This window comes from Pelophylax lessonae (assembly GCF_965119305.1).
Source record: "Pelophylax lessonae genome assembly, chromosome: 12".
NCBI classification, from domain to species: domain Eukaryota; kingdom Metazoa; phylum Chordata; class Amphibia; order Anura; family Ranidae; genus Pelophylax; species Pelophylax lessonae.
Genome location: NC_138779.1, coordinates 61,536,383 through 61,552,794, shown reverse-complemented (window position 1 = coordinate 61,552,794; position 16,412 = coordinate 61,536,383). Strand labels below are relative to the sequence as shown.

Here is a 16,412-nt window from a genome sequence, read left to right as displayed (position 1 = left end):
TACTCAATGGGGGGGGGGGGGGGGGAGAGAGAAACAGAGGAAAGAAAGAAAGAAAGAAAGAAAAAAGAAAGAAAGAAAAAAGAAAGAAAGAAAAAAGAAAGAAAGAAAAAAGAAAGAAAGAAAAAAGAAAGAAAGAAAGAAAAAAGAAAGAAAGAAAAAAGAAAGAAAGAAAAAAGAAATGCTCGGGGGGGGGGGGGGTGGGGGGTGAAGAGGGTTCTAACCATTCCGCACTCTATACTACAAGAAAAGTGAAAAAAAAAAAAAAAAAAAAAGAAGATAAAAAATAAAAGAAGAAGAAGGAGTAGGTAGAAGGGGAGGGGAGCAGTTTGAAGGGGCTGGCTACTGATATACATTAAAATACAACTCCGGCCAAAATTATTATTTTTCTTCTAGATTTAGATACACTCCCTGCACCTTTTATAAGAAATGACAGCAGCAGTTGTCTACTAGAGCAGTGGTCCTCAACCCAGGCCTACAGGGCCCACTAACAGGCCAGATTTTAAGTATTACCTTGGGGAGATGCAGACTAGAGTACTGCAATCACTGAGCAGCAAATTATATCACCTGGGATGTATTTCAGTTATCTTGAAAATCTGGCCTGTTAGTGGGCCCTGTAGGCCAGGGTCGAGGACCACTGTACTAGAGGACAGTAATGAAAATTTGAAATTAGAACCCTTCCCCATTTTACTGAAAATGCATTTTAGGTTCCCAGGGAGAGTGGAAATGGCTCAGGGAGGTTACAGCCCTAAGTAAAAAGCTTACAGCAATTCACTTTCTTTCCAACTGTCCAAAACTACTTTTTTGGGCAAAGTTAGTCTCTAAATTAAAGCAGCTCCCCACCACCCAGATTTAATAAGATAACTTCTTAGAATTGATAAAATTCTTACCGGTGATGCTCTATGGATTCATTGTCTGGAAGGTTTGCACCGCACACGCTGCATCGCTCACTGAGGTTTCTACCGTCATTCTTCATCCCAGCTGCAATTTCCCCTAATTTGCTGAACAGCTCTCGCTGAATGAAGCCTTGCGGTAGAAGTCCTCCATAAGCACTAAAGTCCATTGACACAGCAAGGGCTGGCTGCATGTGAAGAGCAGAGGCCATGGATGTTGGCACGCTGATCATCGTCTCACCCTTATGATTTGGGAGGACGGAGTACACACTAAGCTGTTTCTCTGCATGGGAGATGGCATGCTCTTGCCCAAGGCTGAAGCCTTGACCTAACTCAAGAGCTTGTTCAGGAGCATTTTCATCACGATTAAAGGAAAGATCTCGTGCACTTGTGATAACACTACTGCGGGTTGGGGTTCCTGGGCTCTCCTTGCTTTTATCATCAGACTTATCTCCACCAGATCCACTGGTTTCTGCTGTTGGGCTGTTTTGGTTAGACACTTCATCCACCTGCATGACTTCCGTTTTCACCTCAGACAGACTTTGAAGTCTGCTTGTGGAGTGCAAATCTAATGCATTTTGTTGCAGTGCTCCTTGAAGCAACGACTGGCCAATAGTCATTAAGCTATCCACAGCAGTCTTGGTTGGGCTCATGCCCGAAAGTCCATAAGACGTTGACACTGATGGACTTTGATCCACCAGGCTTTGATTACCCATACTGGAATAACCGCTCTCTTCACTGGAATGCTTTGCATTTAAAATATTTTTTATATATCTTGATTTTCTATCTTCCTCATCATCCATGGGCTTCTCCCCTGTGCTAAGTTCACCATCATTCTCTTCTGAAGCTTGTATCGTTTCTAAGATCTTCAGACACTGCTCCTCTAAATACTCGATTTCTAGAATTTCTGCAGCATACAGGAGGTCATCCAAATCTTCCACTTTAGCTTGCAGAGTGGCAGTGTAAGCATACTCCAAAATCTGCTGAAATGTCTTTGGCGATAGAAAGTCCAAAGTGTAATGTTGGCTGCTACGGTGGAAAAGGATTTCAAACATCTTGCTAGTACAAGCCAATACTGTCCTATGGGCATGAAACTCTTGAGTATCCACCATGATCACCACATCACAGAGAGTCCCAGCCAACCGCATTTGGTTGGCTTTCAGGAGAAGGCCTGTAGGGTGATTGGGGTTTTGCAACTGTATCAAACCCATATTAGTCAAATCCATACTTCTCCGGGGGTCTAGTCATTAGTATATTTGTTTCTTCTTCTGGAGGGCTGAACACTGGAACCAGTTGACCTGTTGACAGAATTAAGACATTTTTTAGAATAAAAAAAAAAAAAGGACTGCTTTCCTCCCCTTTCCCCACACTTTCTATCCACATGCATAAATAATATACACACAAACTGTCTTCCAGGTACTGCAATCCAGAGGCAGAGACAATTTCAGAATTGCCATCTCTGCTTCATGTCCATTGCAAAACCATGTTATCTGGTCATTACTGCTGAAAAATATAGTCTCTAGTAATACAGATTACAATATATCTTTATAATGAGTGCAGAAGTGGACAGCTGCCAAAAAAACAAGTCTCCAAGATATACAAGATCATGCTACCTTCAGCCCGACTTCATCATCCCAAAATTAAAATGTCCTAGGAAGGATACCATATTTTGACAGCTCATCTACTTGTAAGAGTTGCTCACATTTAATAGACTTTGTACTTTGCAATTAGTAGTACTACTATGCAAAATACAATTAGCATAATTTGAAATACGCCCCTTTCTAACCAAAGACACAACAAAGTTCTTAGTTCACTCCCTGGTCATCCCGCAATTCCCTTCTCGTTGGCATACCTCTACACAGGCTAGCCCCCCTTCAATCCATCATGAATGCTGCCGCCAGACTCACCCACCGCACCAATCGCTCCGTGTCCGCTGCTCCTCTCTGTCAAGCCCTCCACTGGCTTCCGCTCACCCAACGAATTAAATTTAAAATACTAACAACATCTTACAAAGCCATCCACAACTTAGCCCCCAGCTACATCACTAGCCTAGTCTCAAAATACCAACCCAATCGCTCTCTTCGTTCCTCTCAGAACCTCCTGCTCTCTAGCCCCCTTGTCACCTCCTCCCATGCTCGCCTCCAGGACTTTTCCAGAGCCTCTCCAATCCTATGGAACTCCTTACCCTTATCTGTGCGATTATCTCCCACTCTATTAGCTTTTAGGCGATCTCTGAAAACCCTTCTTTTCAAAGAAGCCTATCCTACCAACCCCTAACAAATGTACCTCCATTTTCTCCATCAACCCACCCCCCACTGTTATTGCCTTTTGTTTCACTTGACCCTCCCTTTTAGATTGTAAGCTCTAACGAGCAGGGCCCTCTACTTCCTCCTGTTTTGAACTGTACTGTAACTGTATTGTCTTCCCTCACATTGTAAAGCGCTGCGCAAACTGTTGGCGCTATATAAATCCTGTATAATAAATAATAATAATAATAATAATAATATGAAGGAAACTGGGGTTAGGAAAAACAGACTAGCACTGCCTACAAGGTTCCGAAAAGGACCAGGCCTAAAAGTCATGCTGATCTAGTGGCTTCTATGCAATCTTCTCTACACAACCAAACCACATATGCAGATCGGGGGGGGGGGGGGGGGTTTGTGATTTCACCCTCCGTTGTGCATGTAACTTGCAAAAAAAAAAAAAAGTGTTTAAGCAGAGGACAGTCAGACAATGAGCATTTTCAGAAGTCAAAAATACCAGCATACAAAATTCTCATCACCATTTCCCTTAATTTGAAATGCTACAATGAAACCGATACTGAAGAAATAAAACCTCTTAGAGTTAAGTCATACAAATCTAGGGTAATAAAGCAGATATCGACCTCAGTTCCTGAAGTTGGATTAGCTAGCATGCCCCCTTCTACATCTCACTGTTCCTCAATGCCTTGGGTGGGTTCACTTAAAAGTGAGGAGCAGAAAAAGGGTGGTCCATCGCAATGACTTCAAGAATGAATGTTAGTATCAGCCTAATGGAGTTTTAGGGCTCCTGGTAGGCTCTAAAAGCTAAAAAGGGCCACTTCTGGGTGCTAGGTTTAAGAAAGGTAAAAGATATGACCACAAATTGATCTCAGCTCTCTTTGCATCATGCAATTCCATATTTTGATTATTCAAAATACAATCAAAATTAACAAAAAAACAGCTCAGTACTTCCAATCGTAAAATGAAGGATAAACTTCTGTCCCGGCCCATTCACTCCATTTGATCAAGAAAAAATAAAAATCTAAAAATTGATGGAAAGGAAGTTCTGCCTTTTTGACTAAATCACACATTGATCAGATAATAAAATCAAGCTTATATGGTCATTAAAAGAGGAGATTGCCTCTTATTTTCTGTTGCATCTAAAGAATACCAATTAAAAAGGGAAATCTCCCTGATAGGACACATAGAAAAAAAAAATATATATAAATATAAATATATATAGGGCATTTAACCATTCCGTACTTTATCAAAAATATTAGAAAAAAAAAAAAAAAAGAAGTTTATTTCTAAATACGAGTTAAGGTTCATGTAGAGTGTTAGCATGCCCTTTTATGTGGTTGGCAAACCTGCTTCACGCTTCTCATTACCCTACTTGATTCAGAATCACTATGTCCTCCGAATGGTCATTTTCTCTTCTTTCCTTGACAAGTATGTTCAAAAGGAATCCCTAGTTAAGCTGTGCAATGTCTGACCTTAGAGTTGGTGTCACATGATAGAACTTGAAGATAGTAGAGCAGACATAAAATGTGTTGAAGGACAGGGGTCAGGGAGTTCTGGTAGATGCAACAGATTCTCAGGAAAGAGAGGTTAGCAAGTAGAGTTCCACAGGGATTTGTGCTCAGAGCAATGATGTGTAATGTCTTCATTAGTGATATAACAAATGATCGAGGAGGAATGTCTTTCTTTTTTTGGCGAGTGACCAAACATCTTCATATTTTAAAAGGAGGTTAACAAAATGACATGTGGCCAGATTCAAGCAGGTATTCTGTACAGATAACTCAAATTGTTCAAAGTGAGGCAGCGTATGACTTTCAGCATTTTTGCCATCTATGCACCAACATGTCCACAAAGATCACAGAAAACTTAAAGCTAAAGTCCGACTCGGGCAGTGCGAGTATTCGTAGAGGCTTTAAACCCACATAGAAAAAAAAAAAAAAAACCCAACAATAAAAGTTTTACATGCTGTTCATACTTGGTCAAAGATTTATTTTCTGCAAAAAAAAAAAAAAAAAAACCCGGTTGACCCTACAGCACTCCATTCCCACCTTCTGTCCATGTCCCCAGTTCAGCTAAGGAGTTTGCAGCGGTGGTGGCAACAATGCACATGCAGTGAGTTTCTATACTGAGCATTTCCTCTCCATCACATCTGAGCAGCCCATGTAGAGTTACACATGTGGGTCTACACAGTTGTAAGTGACAGCCAACTCTTCCCCCCCCCCCCCCCCATGCCCACTAACCAGCTAAACACAATGGGGGTGGGATATTACATGTAGATTAATTGAGTCTTCACCTCCTTCCTATTCTAAGACACAAGCTGGAGGGATGCGAGACAGCCTGTGACTGGCAGAAAACTGCCCCCACCATGGTATTTCCACAAACTAATAGAGATTTGATTTCAAATATATATTTTTTATAACAGTTTGATGTTTTATTTATTCTTTGTTTTATTTTGAATATGCGACAAGCAGCAGCAAATGACTAAACGCTCCTCCTTCCTTTGCTTCCCTACAGACGGACTGGGAAAGATCTGGGTCATGTGACAGCTGCATTTCACAAAAAAAAAAAAAAAAAAAAAGGGACTTTATTTAAAAAATTACAGTGCCATCATCCACATACACAAATAAAGGGTCAATGTAAATTAAACAATGTGTGTTTAGCATCACAATAAAGGCCTTATATTCATTCTGGCTGCTTTTACCAGTAGCACCATAAGAAATATAATTTTTTTTTTAATAATATATATATATATATATATATATATATATATATATATATATATATATATATATATATATATATATATATATATATATACACACACATGCACACACACACAAGGCTAGTTCACAATAGGACGTTCTGCTGGGGGGCACTTGAAAAATATCCTACGTGTAACAATTTCATCTCCTATAAAAATCTATGGGCAGTGCTCACATGCATTGCAAGTGATTCTATAGAGAATGAAATACACCATGCCTATAATGGTTGTTGGACCCCAGACTAGATTTTCTAGTGGGCTTTGGGTAACAAGTCAAGAACTTTACATGGTGTAAAACACAAGCAAAGTAAAAATATATATAACATACATCATTTTTTTTCCCCCCCCTTTTGGCCATCATTTTGGGGTATAAGTCTTTCAAAATGCCTGTGGGGTCTGTTGATGAGTGTTTATTTTTGTTAGCGTGGCTTGGAATGCTTTATTCTACACAAAATGAACTGACTCCCTATCATTGCATGTTGCCAGCTGAGATAGATTTAGATTTAATTCACTGAGCCTTTTTATCTGTGGGGCTTATTTAATAGCAGTACTAAAAGCAGAGAGGGGTTTTAAACTTTAACTGCTAATCAGGATACACACTATACAATGTTGTTAGATTTCCTTTAGATTTACCTTCAACTATGTAGTGCAAGGGTCTGTCTGATTGCATACAAATTGAAAGTGCTTAGATTTGACCTCATATCGTATGGTTTTGGTAAATCTAAAGACAATTGTATAGTGCGTATGGCCCATTTGAGTAGCTAGTGTAATAAAAACTGATCTATAAATGGTGGTAGGTTACTGCACTGTTTCCCAAGTACCACCATCGCTGCATAACTTCATGCTTATAGGGCCCATTCACACTGTGTTGTGATGCATTGGGTGGCATTGCCCAATTGCAAAGACAAGGCAATTGGCCCGATCCCTCATGGTTTCAGTTCACAATAACAAACTATGTTCTGAAAGAGAAAAAAAAAAAAAAAATATAGAACAGGATGCATTTTTATGCAGCTCAGAATGTGGCAACGCACAACGCATCACAACATGCTGCCAAGCATGAAATTGAAGGAACGTCATTTTAATACAGTTAAAAGTTATACAGAGCATAATGCATATCCACTGCTGTTGATAAGCCCTAAAGTATACTGTAGCTTTTGGGAACAGTTCATTCCTATAAGGTTATTTGGTTACTATGAAAATACATATTCCTACAAAAAAAGGATATATGTCTGTAGAAAATGGCGCCCGGCCGCACATAGGATCAGCAGAGTTTAGAGATGAAATAGTGAAACATGCGAATCGGCTTCATCTCTAGAAACCTTGCTAATGCACTTCGCCCATGTGGGGCGTGAATATAGAGGCCACTACGATTAAGCCCCACATGGTCAAAATGCTTCGGGGGTTCTATTGGTGAAGAACCGAGCTGAAGCCAATTATCTCATGGTTTTAGCTCTGTAGTGTTTTGATCCTGTGTGCAACAAGGCGCCATTTTCTTGTAGTCTAAGTGGAGCCTTATATCATGACCAGCACCAATATACAGTGTTACCGGTCCCAAGACTTACCTTCTGAACATTCAAAAAGTACTTTTATTAAGTGCGCAAAAAAAAAAAAAAAACGCACACAACTTTCTAGTCTTGTAAAGTTAGAGGCAACCAAATGACAGGTCCATAGTTGGTGGAAGATCACCAATTAAGGAAAATACTAACACATGGACCAATACTGCTGGACTTTAAGGAAACCTATGCTTAGAGAAATAAAAAAGGAGGTTGCTACGGTTTGTTCCCCTTTTAAAAATGCTACTTACCCTTGCCAATTCTCTGACTTTGCTAACTACAAAGACATTGACCAGCACCAAGCTGTCACAAGTTAAGGCAGAACTCCTTTCGTGAATGCTTGTTCTGGTCAGTGACCATAAAAAAAAAAAAAAATTATATATATATATATATATATATATATATATATATATATATATATATATATATATATATATATATATATATATATATATATATATATATATATATATATATATATATATATATATATATATATATATATATATATATATGTGTGTGTGTGTGTATATAAAAATATATAATTATATATAAAAAAAGAAAAGAGAACAAAATAAAAAATGTTGAAGTTACGGGACAACCATGGACAAAAATCCAATATTTTGCAGAAGCGGAGGACAGAAATGGCAGCCTAAGTCCCTTTAAAGCCAATTTGCTAAATATTATATAATTCTCGCTCTCTCTCACTGCAAAATTGCTCTCTCGCGCTTCTCAAACTCATGCTACCGTTGCTGAATAAAAGTAAAACTTCTATTAAGACACTTTTTGCTGAAATCAGAAAATCTGCTACTTAAGAACTGCTTGAAGTTAGCCTGCTTGACACCACAATCATCCAACATGGCCAAAAGTAAGGTTATTAAAACATTATTCTGGACAGAAAGCTTTAAAATACTTTAGTTGAAAATAGTTTTAAGCTCCAAACTTGTATGTTTAAATATCTGTTTTTGGAAGCAATTCTTATCTGTCAGCATGACCTTGATAGAATACAATAAACTACAGAAATACTCCTCTCAAATATTTCAATGCCAAAAAAATAGAAGTCTGAATGGATTAACAAAGAAAAGAAAAAACTAGTATTATGGAAATATTGAAGTACTGTAAGGAATTGTCGTTATGTTCAGTATAATGGTACATATAGACATTGCATGGAGATCATGCAGAAAGTAACAGTTCTTACACTGCCACAAACAGTTCTTACACCAATATTTTTTTAAGGAATTGGATATAGACTAGGTTGCCTATTGCATGATTGTGGGACTACATTTCCTTCAAAAATACAACTGGTAATTACCTAAACCTTACAGATGCGATCAATACATAGATTTTCTCATCAAACTTTGCTTCCCCTCCAAGGTCCAAGACAACTATCCGCATCTTTGGTCCAATGTTTGAAGCATAGAAGGCATCACTTGGCTATCAAATTCTAAATAAAGAAAACTTCAACATTCAAGATAAAGCATTATAAAAGATGACAAAAACAAAAACACACCACAGCATCCAGTGCTCCCTTTAGTAACTTACTGGCTTCAGATGCTACACAACCAAAATCCACCAAATTAAAGCCCCAGTGACCATATTCACATACCTGACAACCTTTCCTTTCCGACAGTCCCAACCCATAAATTATCTAAACCCACCAAGTAGATAAAATAACACAAGGCTGGGTATTTATTTTTTGAGCACAACTAACACAAACTAGATACAGCCATAAACACAGGTTTGCTTTACCGGGTAACAAAAGAACACGCAGTCTGCAAGGATGCTTTATTGTACTTGTCAGACTTAGGATAATAGTGAGAATTAAGGTTGGTGACACAAAAGTACAAAGCGTAAAGCCTTAACATTAAGCCCATTGTTGTATCACCACCTAAGGGAGAAAAAAAAAATGGGGGGGGGGGGGGTTAACCTCCAGTGAGCATTACATAATTACACAGGACAGCTCCTTAACTCCCTGTCCTGAAAAATATACACCATGGACACTCTGAGATTTGTCTACAACATCCAGTGTGAGCATTAGGGGTTAATGAGAAGGTACGTCATACCAAGTGTAGCTTTGTACTGAAAACTTCCGGAATAAAACCCGACAATATAGATTACTTAGAAGAATGTTTAACTATTCTATATCTAACATATTTCAGTTTGCTTAAGACATGCCCTATGTAAAAAAAAAAAAAAATTAAAATAAAAGAAACACACCAACTTAAAGGGCACAAAACAAACTTAAGGGGCACAAAAACAACAAGAGGGGCTTCACATCTAACATTTGCATTTCCAATCAATAGATTTATTTAGTAGCTGTTGCCTGGATTTAGCAATAGCACTGATAGAATCAATAAAAAGTTGTGCTAGACAAAAAGATCAGCTAATTCAATACCACAGCACTAACCAAAGCCAACCATTCAGTTGTTGACTTGAATTAACAGCCATTTCCTTTCTATAGAAGAAGGACAGGCACAACAAAAATATTAAAGATCAGCAAACTATAGAAACCTGTGCAATCTTTAGGAGCAATGAAAGATGTGCATCCTCTGCCATCACAACGCCAAGAGTCTTCTGTTAGGCACCAAGCTACCCAGCTCTCTATGGCCAGTGCCGTTTGAAAACGCAATTCCCCTTTTGAGTTGCTGAAGTTAAAAACATAGCACAGCGCCTCCTTATGACAGCAAAAGAAACAGCAAGGCTAGTAAGTGGTGACACCAATCTTGAGCTCTGCACATTGTAGAAGCTCCAAAACTCAATGCTGAAAATAAGCACATGGCTAGAATACAACTAGGATGAAAACTGACATCTGCAAAGTATAAAAAAATATTTTCTTAAAAAAAAAAAAAAAACCTTGACATCTATAACCTGCCTATACTATAGCTGCATAGAAATGGACTAAATAGTAGAAGCAATTATATATTAGTATTAACAGCCCTATTCAAGCCTTATTATAGACCAACATGCATGCTTATGGACCAGGCAAGCACTTCAACTTGTGATCAATGCCAACTGTGCAATTCACCTGCTGCTTAGGTGATGAAAGCTTAAAGCTGTACATAATAAAAAAAAAAAAAAAGGAGGAAAAACAACATTCTGATTACTTTTTAGATTCCAGCTTTCAAAGTCAAGCTGCACATCAGACACAACAAAAGCAGAGTTATCTGTGTTTGCAAGGCAAGAAAGAAAATAGTAATTTTTCAGCCTTCTTGTCCCCCTACTCCCATTTTATTCTCAAGAATTGATTGTGTCTCAACTTTAGCCAGCATTCCTACATGTCCTTTTTATTAAGTAAACCTGCATCCCCCCTACAGGCTGCTGAAATATATTAGCAAAGACTAACAGAAGAAAAAAAAAAAAACTAGGGATACAGAAGGATCGGAGCACAGAGTAAGAAAAAAAAACATATCAATAATGGCAACAAAACTCTAGGCAGGATAAAAGGGTTAAGAAAACAGATCCCCACAATAGCGGCTAGTCCTATTGTGTGGGCTAACGCAGGAATGTTTTTGTCTGTTGCAAAGTAGAAGCCAGTTATACAGTGTGAGGGTCACAGGGATAAAAACAGACCTGTACAAAGCCGCAAATAAACCTTAGCTCTGCTCTGTGATGTCACTCAGGAGAAAAAAAAAAATAAATAAAATAAATGTCTCTGTCCCTTTAAGATACCTTGACATACCTTTAAAAGCAAACACCTGCACTGCCTATCCATCAATGTATAAAGATAATACAAGGTAATTGATCACTGATTGTAAAATAGGAGCTGTCTGCAGTGCCAGTTTTAAACAACAAGAGGGGGGGGGGGGAAGAAAAAAAAAAAAAAAGGCAGTGTTACACATAATTTATGAAGTGTTAAAATATGGGCTACAGTTCAGTGCCATCCATAAAAGAATTCTATTTGTGCCATCTTATAGATGTGTAAGCATTTTAGAGGAGAAACTGTTAAATCCTTGTTAAAGAGAAACAATAAAAAAACATTTTAGAGAGAAAAGAGTCAAAGAGACAAACATCAAGGCTGCTAAGTTGTAACATGAATGCCTAAGCAGCCTAAAATATTATGAGAAACTCTAAAAACATTTTGGTTACATCTTCCAAAAAAGATACAAAAGGGGAAAAGGATAATCCAACTCTGCAGAAAAAATAAATAAATCTGTTTTTTTTTTTTTTTTTTTTTTTTACTTGATACAGTTTGTTTTTCTGTAGGGGGGAGGGGGGGGAGAAGGCACCCATTGACAAGGTTGCTCTTGATGTCTTGTAAGGGTTAATTAGTCAACTATTAAATTACTTTATCAGTTGTGTATTGCCTAGGCTCAGCTCCCTTTAAACCCTAGATAGGCAGAAGTAGTTCTGGGGAAAAATAAAAAAAAAAAATAAAAAAATAAAAAAAAAAAAAAACCCCACATACACGTTGATTCCCCCCCCCCCCCTCAAAAAAAAAAGAAAAAAAAAAATAAAAAAAAAATAAAAAGATATACATCAATGTTAACATCAATGACAGAGATTTAAAGACTGGCTAAATTACCCCTTAAATGCAAAAAAAGAAAAAGAAAAATAAAACACCACTTACAATCTGTTAACATTAAGTGACTGTTGAACAAGCAGCAGCCAGAAAAAAGTAAATCCTGCGCTGTCACATAAGCTGCTTCTATTCCCCCCACACACACACAACACAACACTGGCTCACAATGCATTTTCAGACCTGTCTGGCTACAACAAGGAATGAATATTTGAATATTAAGTATGCTAACAGCATCCACTGCTTACATCCACAGCCTGCTGCTGCCTTGCTGGTCAACTTGCACACATCCAGAGACAGCTTCCAAAAAGAAGTAGAAAAAAAAAAAACACTACACACAAATCACAACTAAAACTGATAGCTGAGAATTGGAAATAGAGGGGGCATTACAGCCTGGAAAAAGAATCAATCATCAATTGGAGGGGGGTTGTAATACAGTGAGAATCAAACAGGCTAATGATATGGGAACTGATGTAAAGATATAGAGGAACAAAGGCTGAGCAGACAGGAATGGGGCTAAAATTCAACAGATGAATACAAAGACAGACAGGGAGGGAAGGGACTATAGGATGCTCCAATCTACACATCACCTACTCGGTTCTATTGTGCCAGGCATGCCATCATCCAGTAGGGCACTATTTATCTAGGGGTGCCTCCTCATTTTTTTTTTTTTTTTTAAATGACAGATCTTCCCAGTTTAGTGTTGAGCAGACATAAACAAGTCATAAATTATGCATGCCACCATCCGGTTGGGCACTATTACTTTTTCCTCGAGATGCCCCCTTGTTTAAGGTTTGTCTTGGGTTGCCCCCTCGTTTTGTATTTCTCTAGGGGTGCCCCCTTTATTTTTATTACAGATGTCCCAGGTTCTGCATGCAAGTGTTGAGCAGATATAAACAAGTCCTAATTATGCATGCTATCCAGTTGGGCACTATTACCCTAGAAATGCCCCCTTTTTGTTTATCTTCTTAGGGGTGTCTTTCATTTTTATTTTATTCTAGATATCCCCAGTTTCTGCATTTTACAATTGAACACAGATGAGAAGTATGCATGCCAGTTGGGCACTAAATCACTAGGATTGGCCCCTTTTTTTCCCCCAGTGCTGCCCTCTTTTAGTTTCATAGAATGCCCCCCGATTTAGTTTTTTTATTATTCTAGATCCCCCCAGTTGTTGCACTATAGTGTTGACCAGACAAACCAGTAGGAAGCATACATGCCAGTTGGGCACCATTTACCCAAGATTGCCCCCTCATTTTTCATTTCCCTGGTGCTGCCCCCTGATGTTTTATTCTAGATCTCCCAGTTGCTGCACTTTAGCATTGAACCGACATGAACAAGTCCTAATTATGCATACCATCATCCAGTTGGGCACCATTTCTCTAGGGGTGCCTCCCCCCCATTTTTTTTATTATTATTCTAGATCCCCCAGTTGCTGCACTTTAGTGTTGAACAGGCAAGAACTATAGGTGCCAGTTGGGCACCATTTCCCTAGGATTGCCCCCTATTTTCCTGGCGCTGCCCTCTTTTTTAAAATTTTCCAAGGGGTTCCACTTCATTTTTTTTTTTTTTTATTATTATTCTAGAGCCCCCAATTGCTGCACTTTAGTGTTGAACAGACAAGAAAGTGTACATGCCAGCTGGGCACAATTTCCCTAGGATTGCCCCTATTTGTTTTTTTTCCTGGTGCTGCCCCCCTCCTTTATTGTTTTGCTTTTTTTTTTTCCTTTTGGGTGCCACCTCATTCTTTTCTAGATCCCCCAATTGCTGCACTTTAGTGTTGAACAGACAAGAACGAAGAAGTATACATGCCAGTTGGGCACCTTTTTTCTAGGATTGCCCCCATTTTTTTTTCCTGGTGCTGACCCCCCTTTGTTGTTTTGTTTTTTCCCCCCTTTGGGTGCCACCTCATTATTTTCTAGATCCCCCAGTTGCTGCACTTTAGTGTTGAGCAGACATAAACAAGTCATAATGATGCATGCCACATTTCCTTGCCCCCCCCCCCATGTCACACCAAGGGATGGATAGGGAGCCCAGTGTCTGCATGCCCAGGGACGATCCATATAGACGGAATATGTCGGATTTATGTTGCAAACAATGGATCATGAGACATTAGTATTCCAGCCCCATACCTAAGCCATGCACGCCACTCACCTGCATTAATCACCCATAATATTCACCATGCTAAGCCGGGGATGCACGGTGCATGCTGAGCAGAGGGGAGAGGTGGGGGATGCTGATCTCCTGTGAGGCTGAGCCGGTCATACATGGAAGGTAAGTTGATCAGACAGTCTGTGTCTGGTAAGTTTTGGCGATCTCTAGGCTGGAAGTTGCAGAGCGATCCTCCTTATTGTCGGGGATAATGGGATGCGGTAAGTTAGTGCCTGTGAGTGACACTTGGAGCTTCCCCATGAATGAACCTGGGGCTGATCTCAGCCTTGTCACATGCTGATGGCAGGAGGGGGCTGCCAAAGTGACAATAACAGGGAGCCCCCCCACCCCTCTCCATGCAAAGCCAATCACAGCCCACCTCTCGCACATACAAATGTTAAGTTGCCCGGAGTTTCCCGTCTGCCTGTACTTACCTGTGATGAGCGATCCTTGCAGGCATGTAGGTGAGCGGGGACGGTGCTGTTAAAGCAGCAGCAGCCGGATCCAGCAGTTCGCAGTGCCCGCTCTCATGCTCACTAACTCCTCTCTCCTTTAAGGTTAGCAAATCAACACAGTCGGTGACGTCAGGCCCGGCTCGGGGAACACATGCCTCGCTCCCTCCCATGCTGGATCGGCCCTGCCGCCATGTTTACTGCTGGCAGGAGGGGAGCTGCTCTGGTCCCGTTAGTTGTGGATGGAGAGGGTGGCTAAAGGGGGGAGGAGTCGAGGGTTTTTCTGGGAGGCGGAGTCAAGAGTTGTGCAGACAATGGGGCTGGGCGGCTTGTCATCCACCTGTCATCTGGGGCATTTAAAGTGTATGTGATCAGTAACCATCAGGGTCTTTTATTGGTTCCCTTTAAGTCTGTTAAAGCAGTATTCAAGCCAAGAATGTAATATATTTCAGCAAACCAATCAGATATGGAGGCTGCATTTGTTTTCTTTATTTTTTCTATTTATTTGTTTATTTCGGGTACTTATATAGCGCCATCAATTTATACAGCGCTTTACATATACATTAATATATTTCAGCAAACCAATCAGATGTGGAGGCTGCATTTGTTTTCTTTATTTTTTCTATTTGTTTATTTCGGATTCGTATATAGCGCCATCAATTTATACAGCGCTTTACATATACATTAGGCTCCGTTCACATGTTAGCGTATGGATCGCAGGCAGAACCGCCGCGGTTCCGCCCGCGATCCGGAGATTATTGCAAATCGCGGGACGCCTGTGCGTTGCCCGTTGATCTGCAATAGCCCCCCAAACGCTGAGCGATGCTGCCACGATTTCCGCCTGCCGAATCGCGGTAACATCGCGCTAAAAAAAATCGCGGAATGCATTACGCCCAAAAAAGTACAAGAGCTTCTTTGGAGCGTATTGCTTCCCGCGATTTTTTTTTGCGTGATGTTACCGCGATTCGGCAGGCGGAAATCGCGGCAACATCGCTCAGCGTTTGGGGGCTATTGCAAATCAACGGGCAACGCACAGGCGTCCCGCGATTTGCAATAATCTCCGGATCGCGGGCGGAACCGCGGCGGTTCTGCCCGCGATCCATACGCTAACATGTGAACGGAGCCTTAATATATTTCAGCAAACCAATCAGATACGGAGGCTGCATTTGTTTTCTTATTTTTTCTATTTATTTGTTTATTTCGGGTACTTCTTATATAGCACCATCAATTTACACAGCTCTTTTTATATACATTAATATATTTCAGCAAACCAATCAGATGTGGAGGCTGCATTTGTTTTCTTTATTTTTTCTATTTGTTTATTTCGGATTCGTATATAGCGCCATCAATTTATACAGCGCTTTACATATACATTAGGCTCCGTTCACATGTTAGCGTATGGATCGCGGGCAGAACCACCGCGGTTCCACCCGCGATCCGGAGATTATTGCAAATCGCGGGACGCCTGTGCGTTGCCCGTTGATTTGCAATAGCCCCCCAAACGCTGAGCGATGTTGCCGCGATTTCCGCCTGCCGAATCGCGGTAACATCGCGCAAAAAAAAAATCGCGGGACGCATTACGCCCAAAAAAGTACAAGAGCTTCTTTGGAGCGCATTGCGTCCCGCGATTTTTTTTGCGCGATGTTACCGCGATTCGGCAGGCGGAGATCGCGGCAACATCGCTCAGCGTTTGGGGGCTATTGCAAATCAACGGGCAACGCACAGGCGTCCCGCGATTTGCAATAATCTCCGGATCGCGGGCGGAACCGCGGCGGTTCTGCCCGCGATCTATATGCTAACATGTGAACGGAGCCTTAATATATTTCAGCAAACC

General features: G+C 40.2%; 1 protein-coding gene across 5 annotated transcripts in view; it reads right to left on the bottom strand.

The window, feature by feature from the left end:
- The window catches only part of ZBTB16 (zinc finger and BTB domain containing 16), a 197,763-nt gene extending 182,975 nt beyond the window's left edge, over nt 1-14,788 (bottom strand). The window contains exons 1-2 of one of the 5 annotated variants that reach the window (XM_082273373.1): nt 14,561-14,788; nt 888-2,188 (exon numbers count right to left, since the gene is read on the bottom strand). In XM_082273373.1, coding sequence (XP_082129499.1) covers nt 888-2,116 — 1,229 coding nt within the window. In that variant the 5' untranslated portion in view covers nt 2,117-2,188; nt 14,561-14,788. Of the gene's footprint in view, nt 1-887; nt 2,189-9,973; nt 10,071-11,141; nt 11,226-12,029; nt 12,293-14,129; nt 14,286-14,560 lie in introns of those variants that run through there. The other 4 variants (XM_082273375.1, XM_082273376.1, XM_082273377.1 and 1 more) reach the window with 4 other exon arrangements.
- Nucleotides 14,789-16,412: the final 1,624 nt, after the last annotated feature.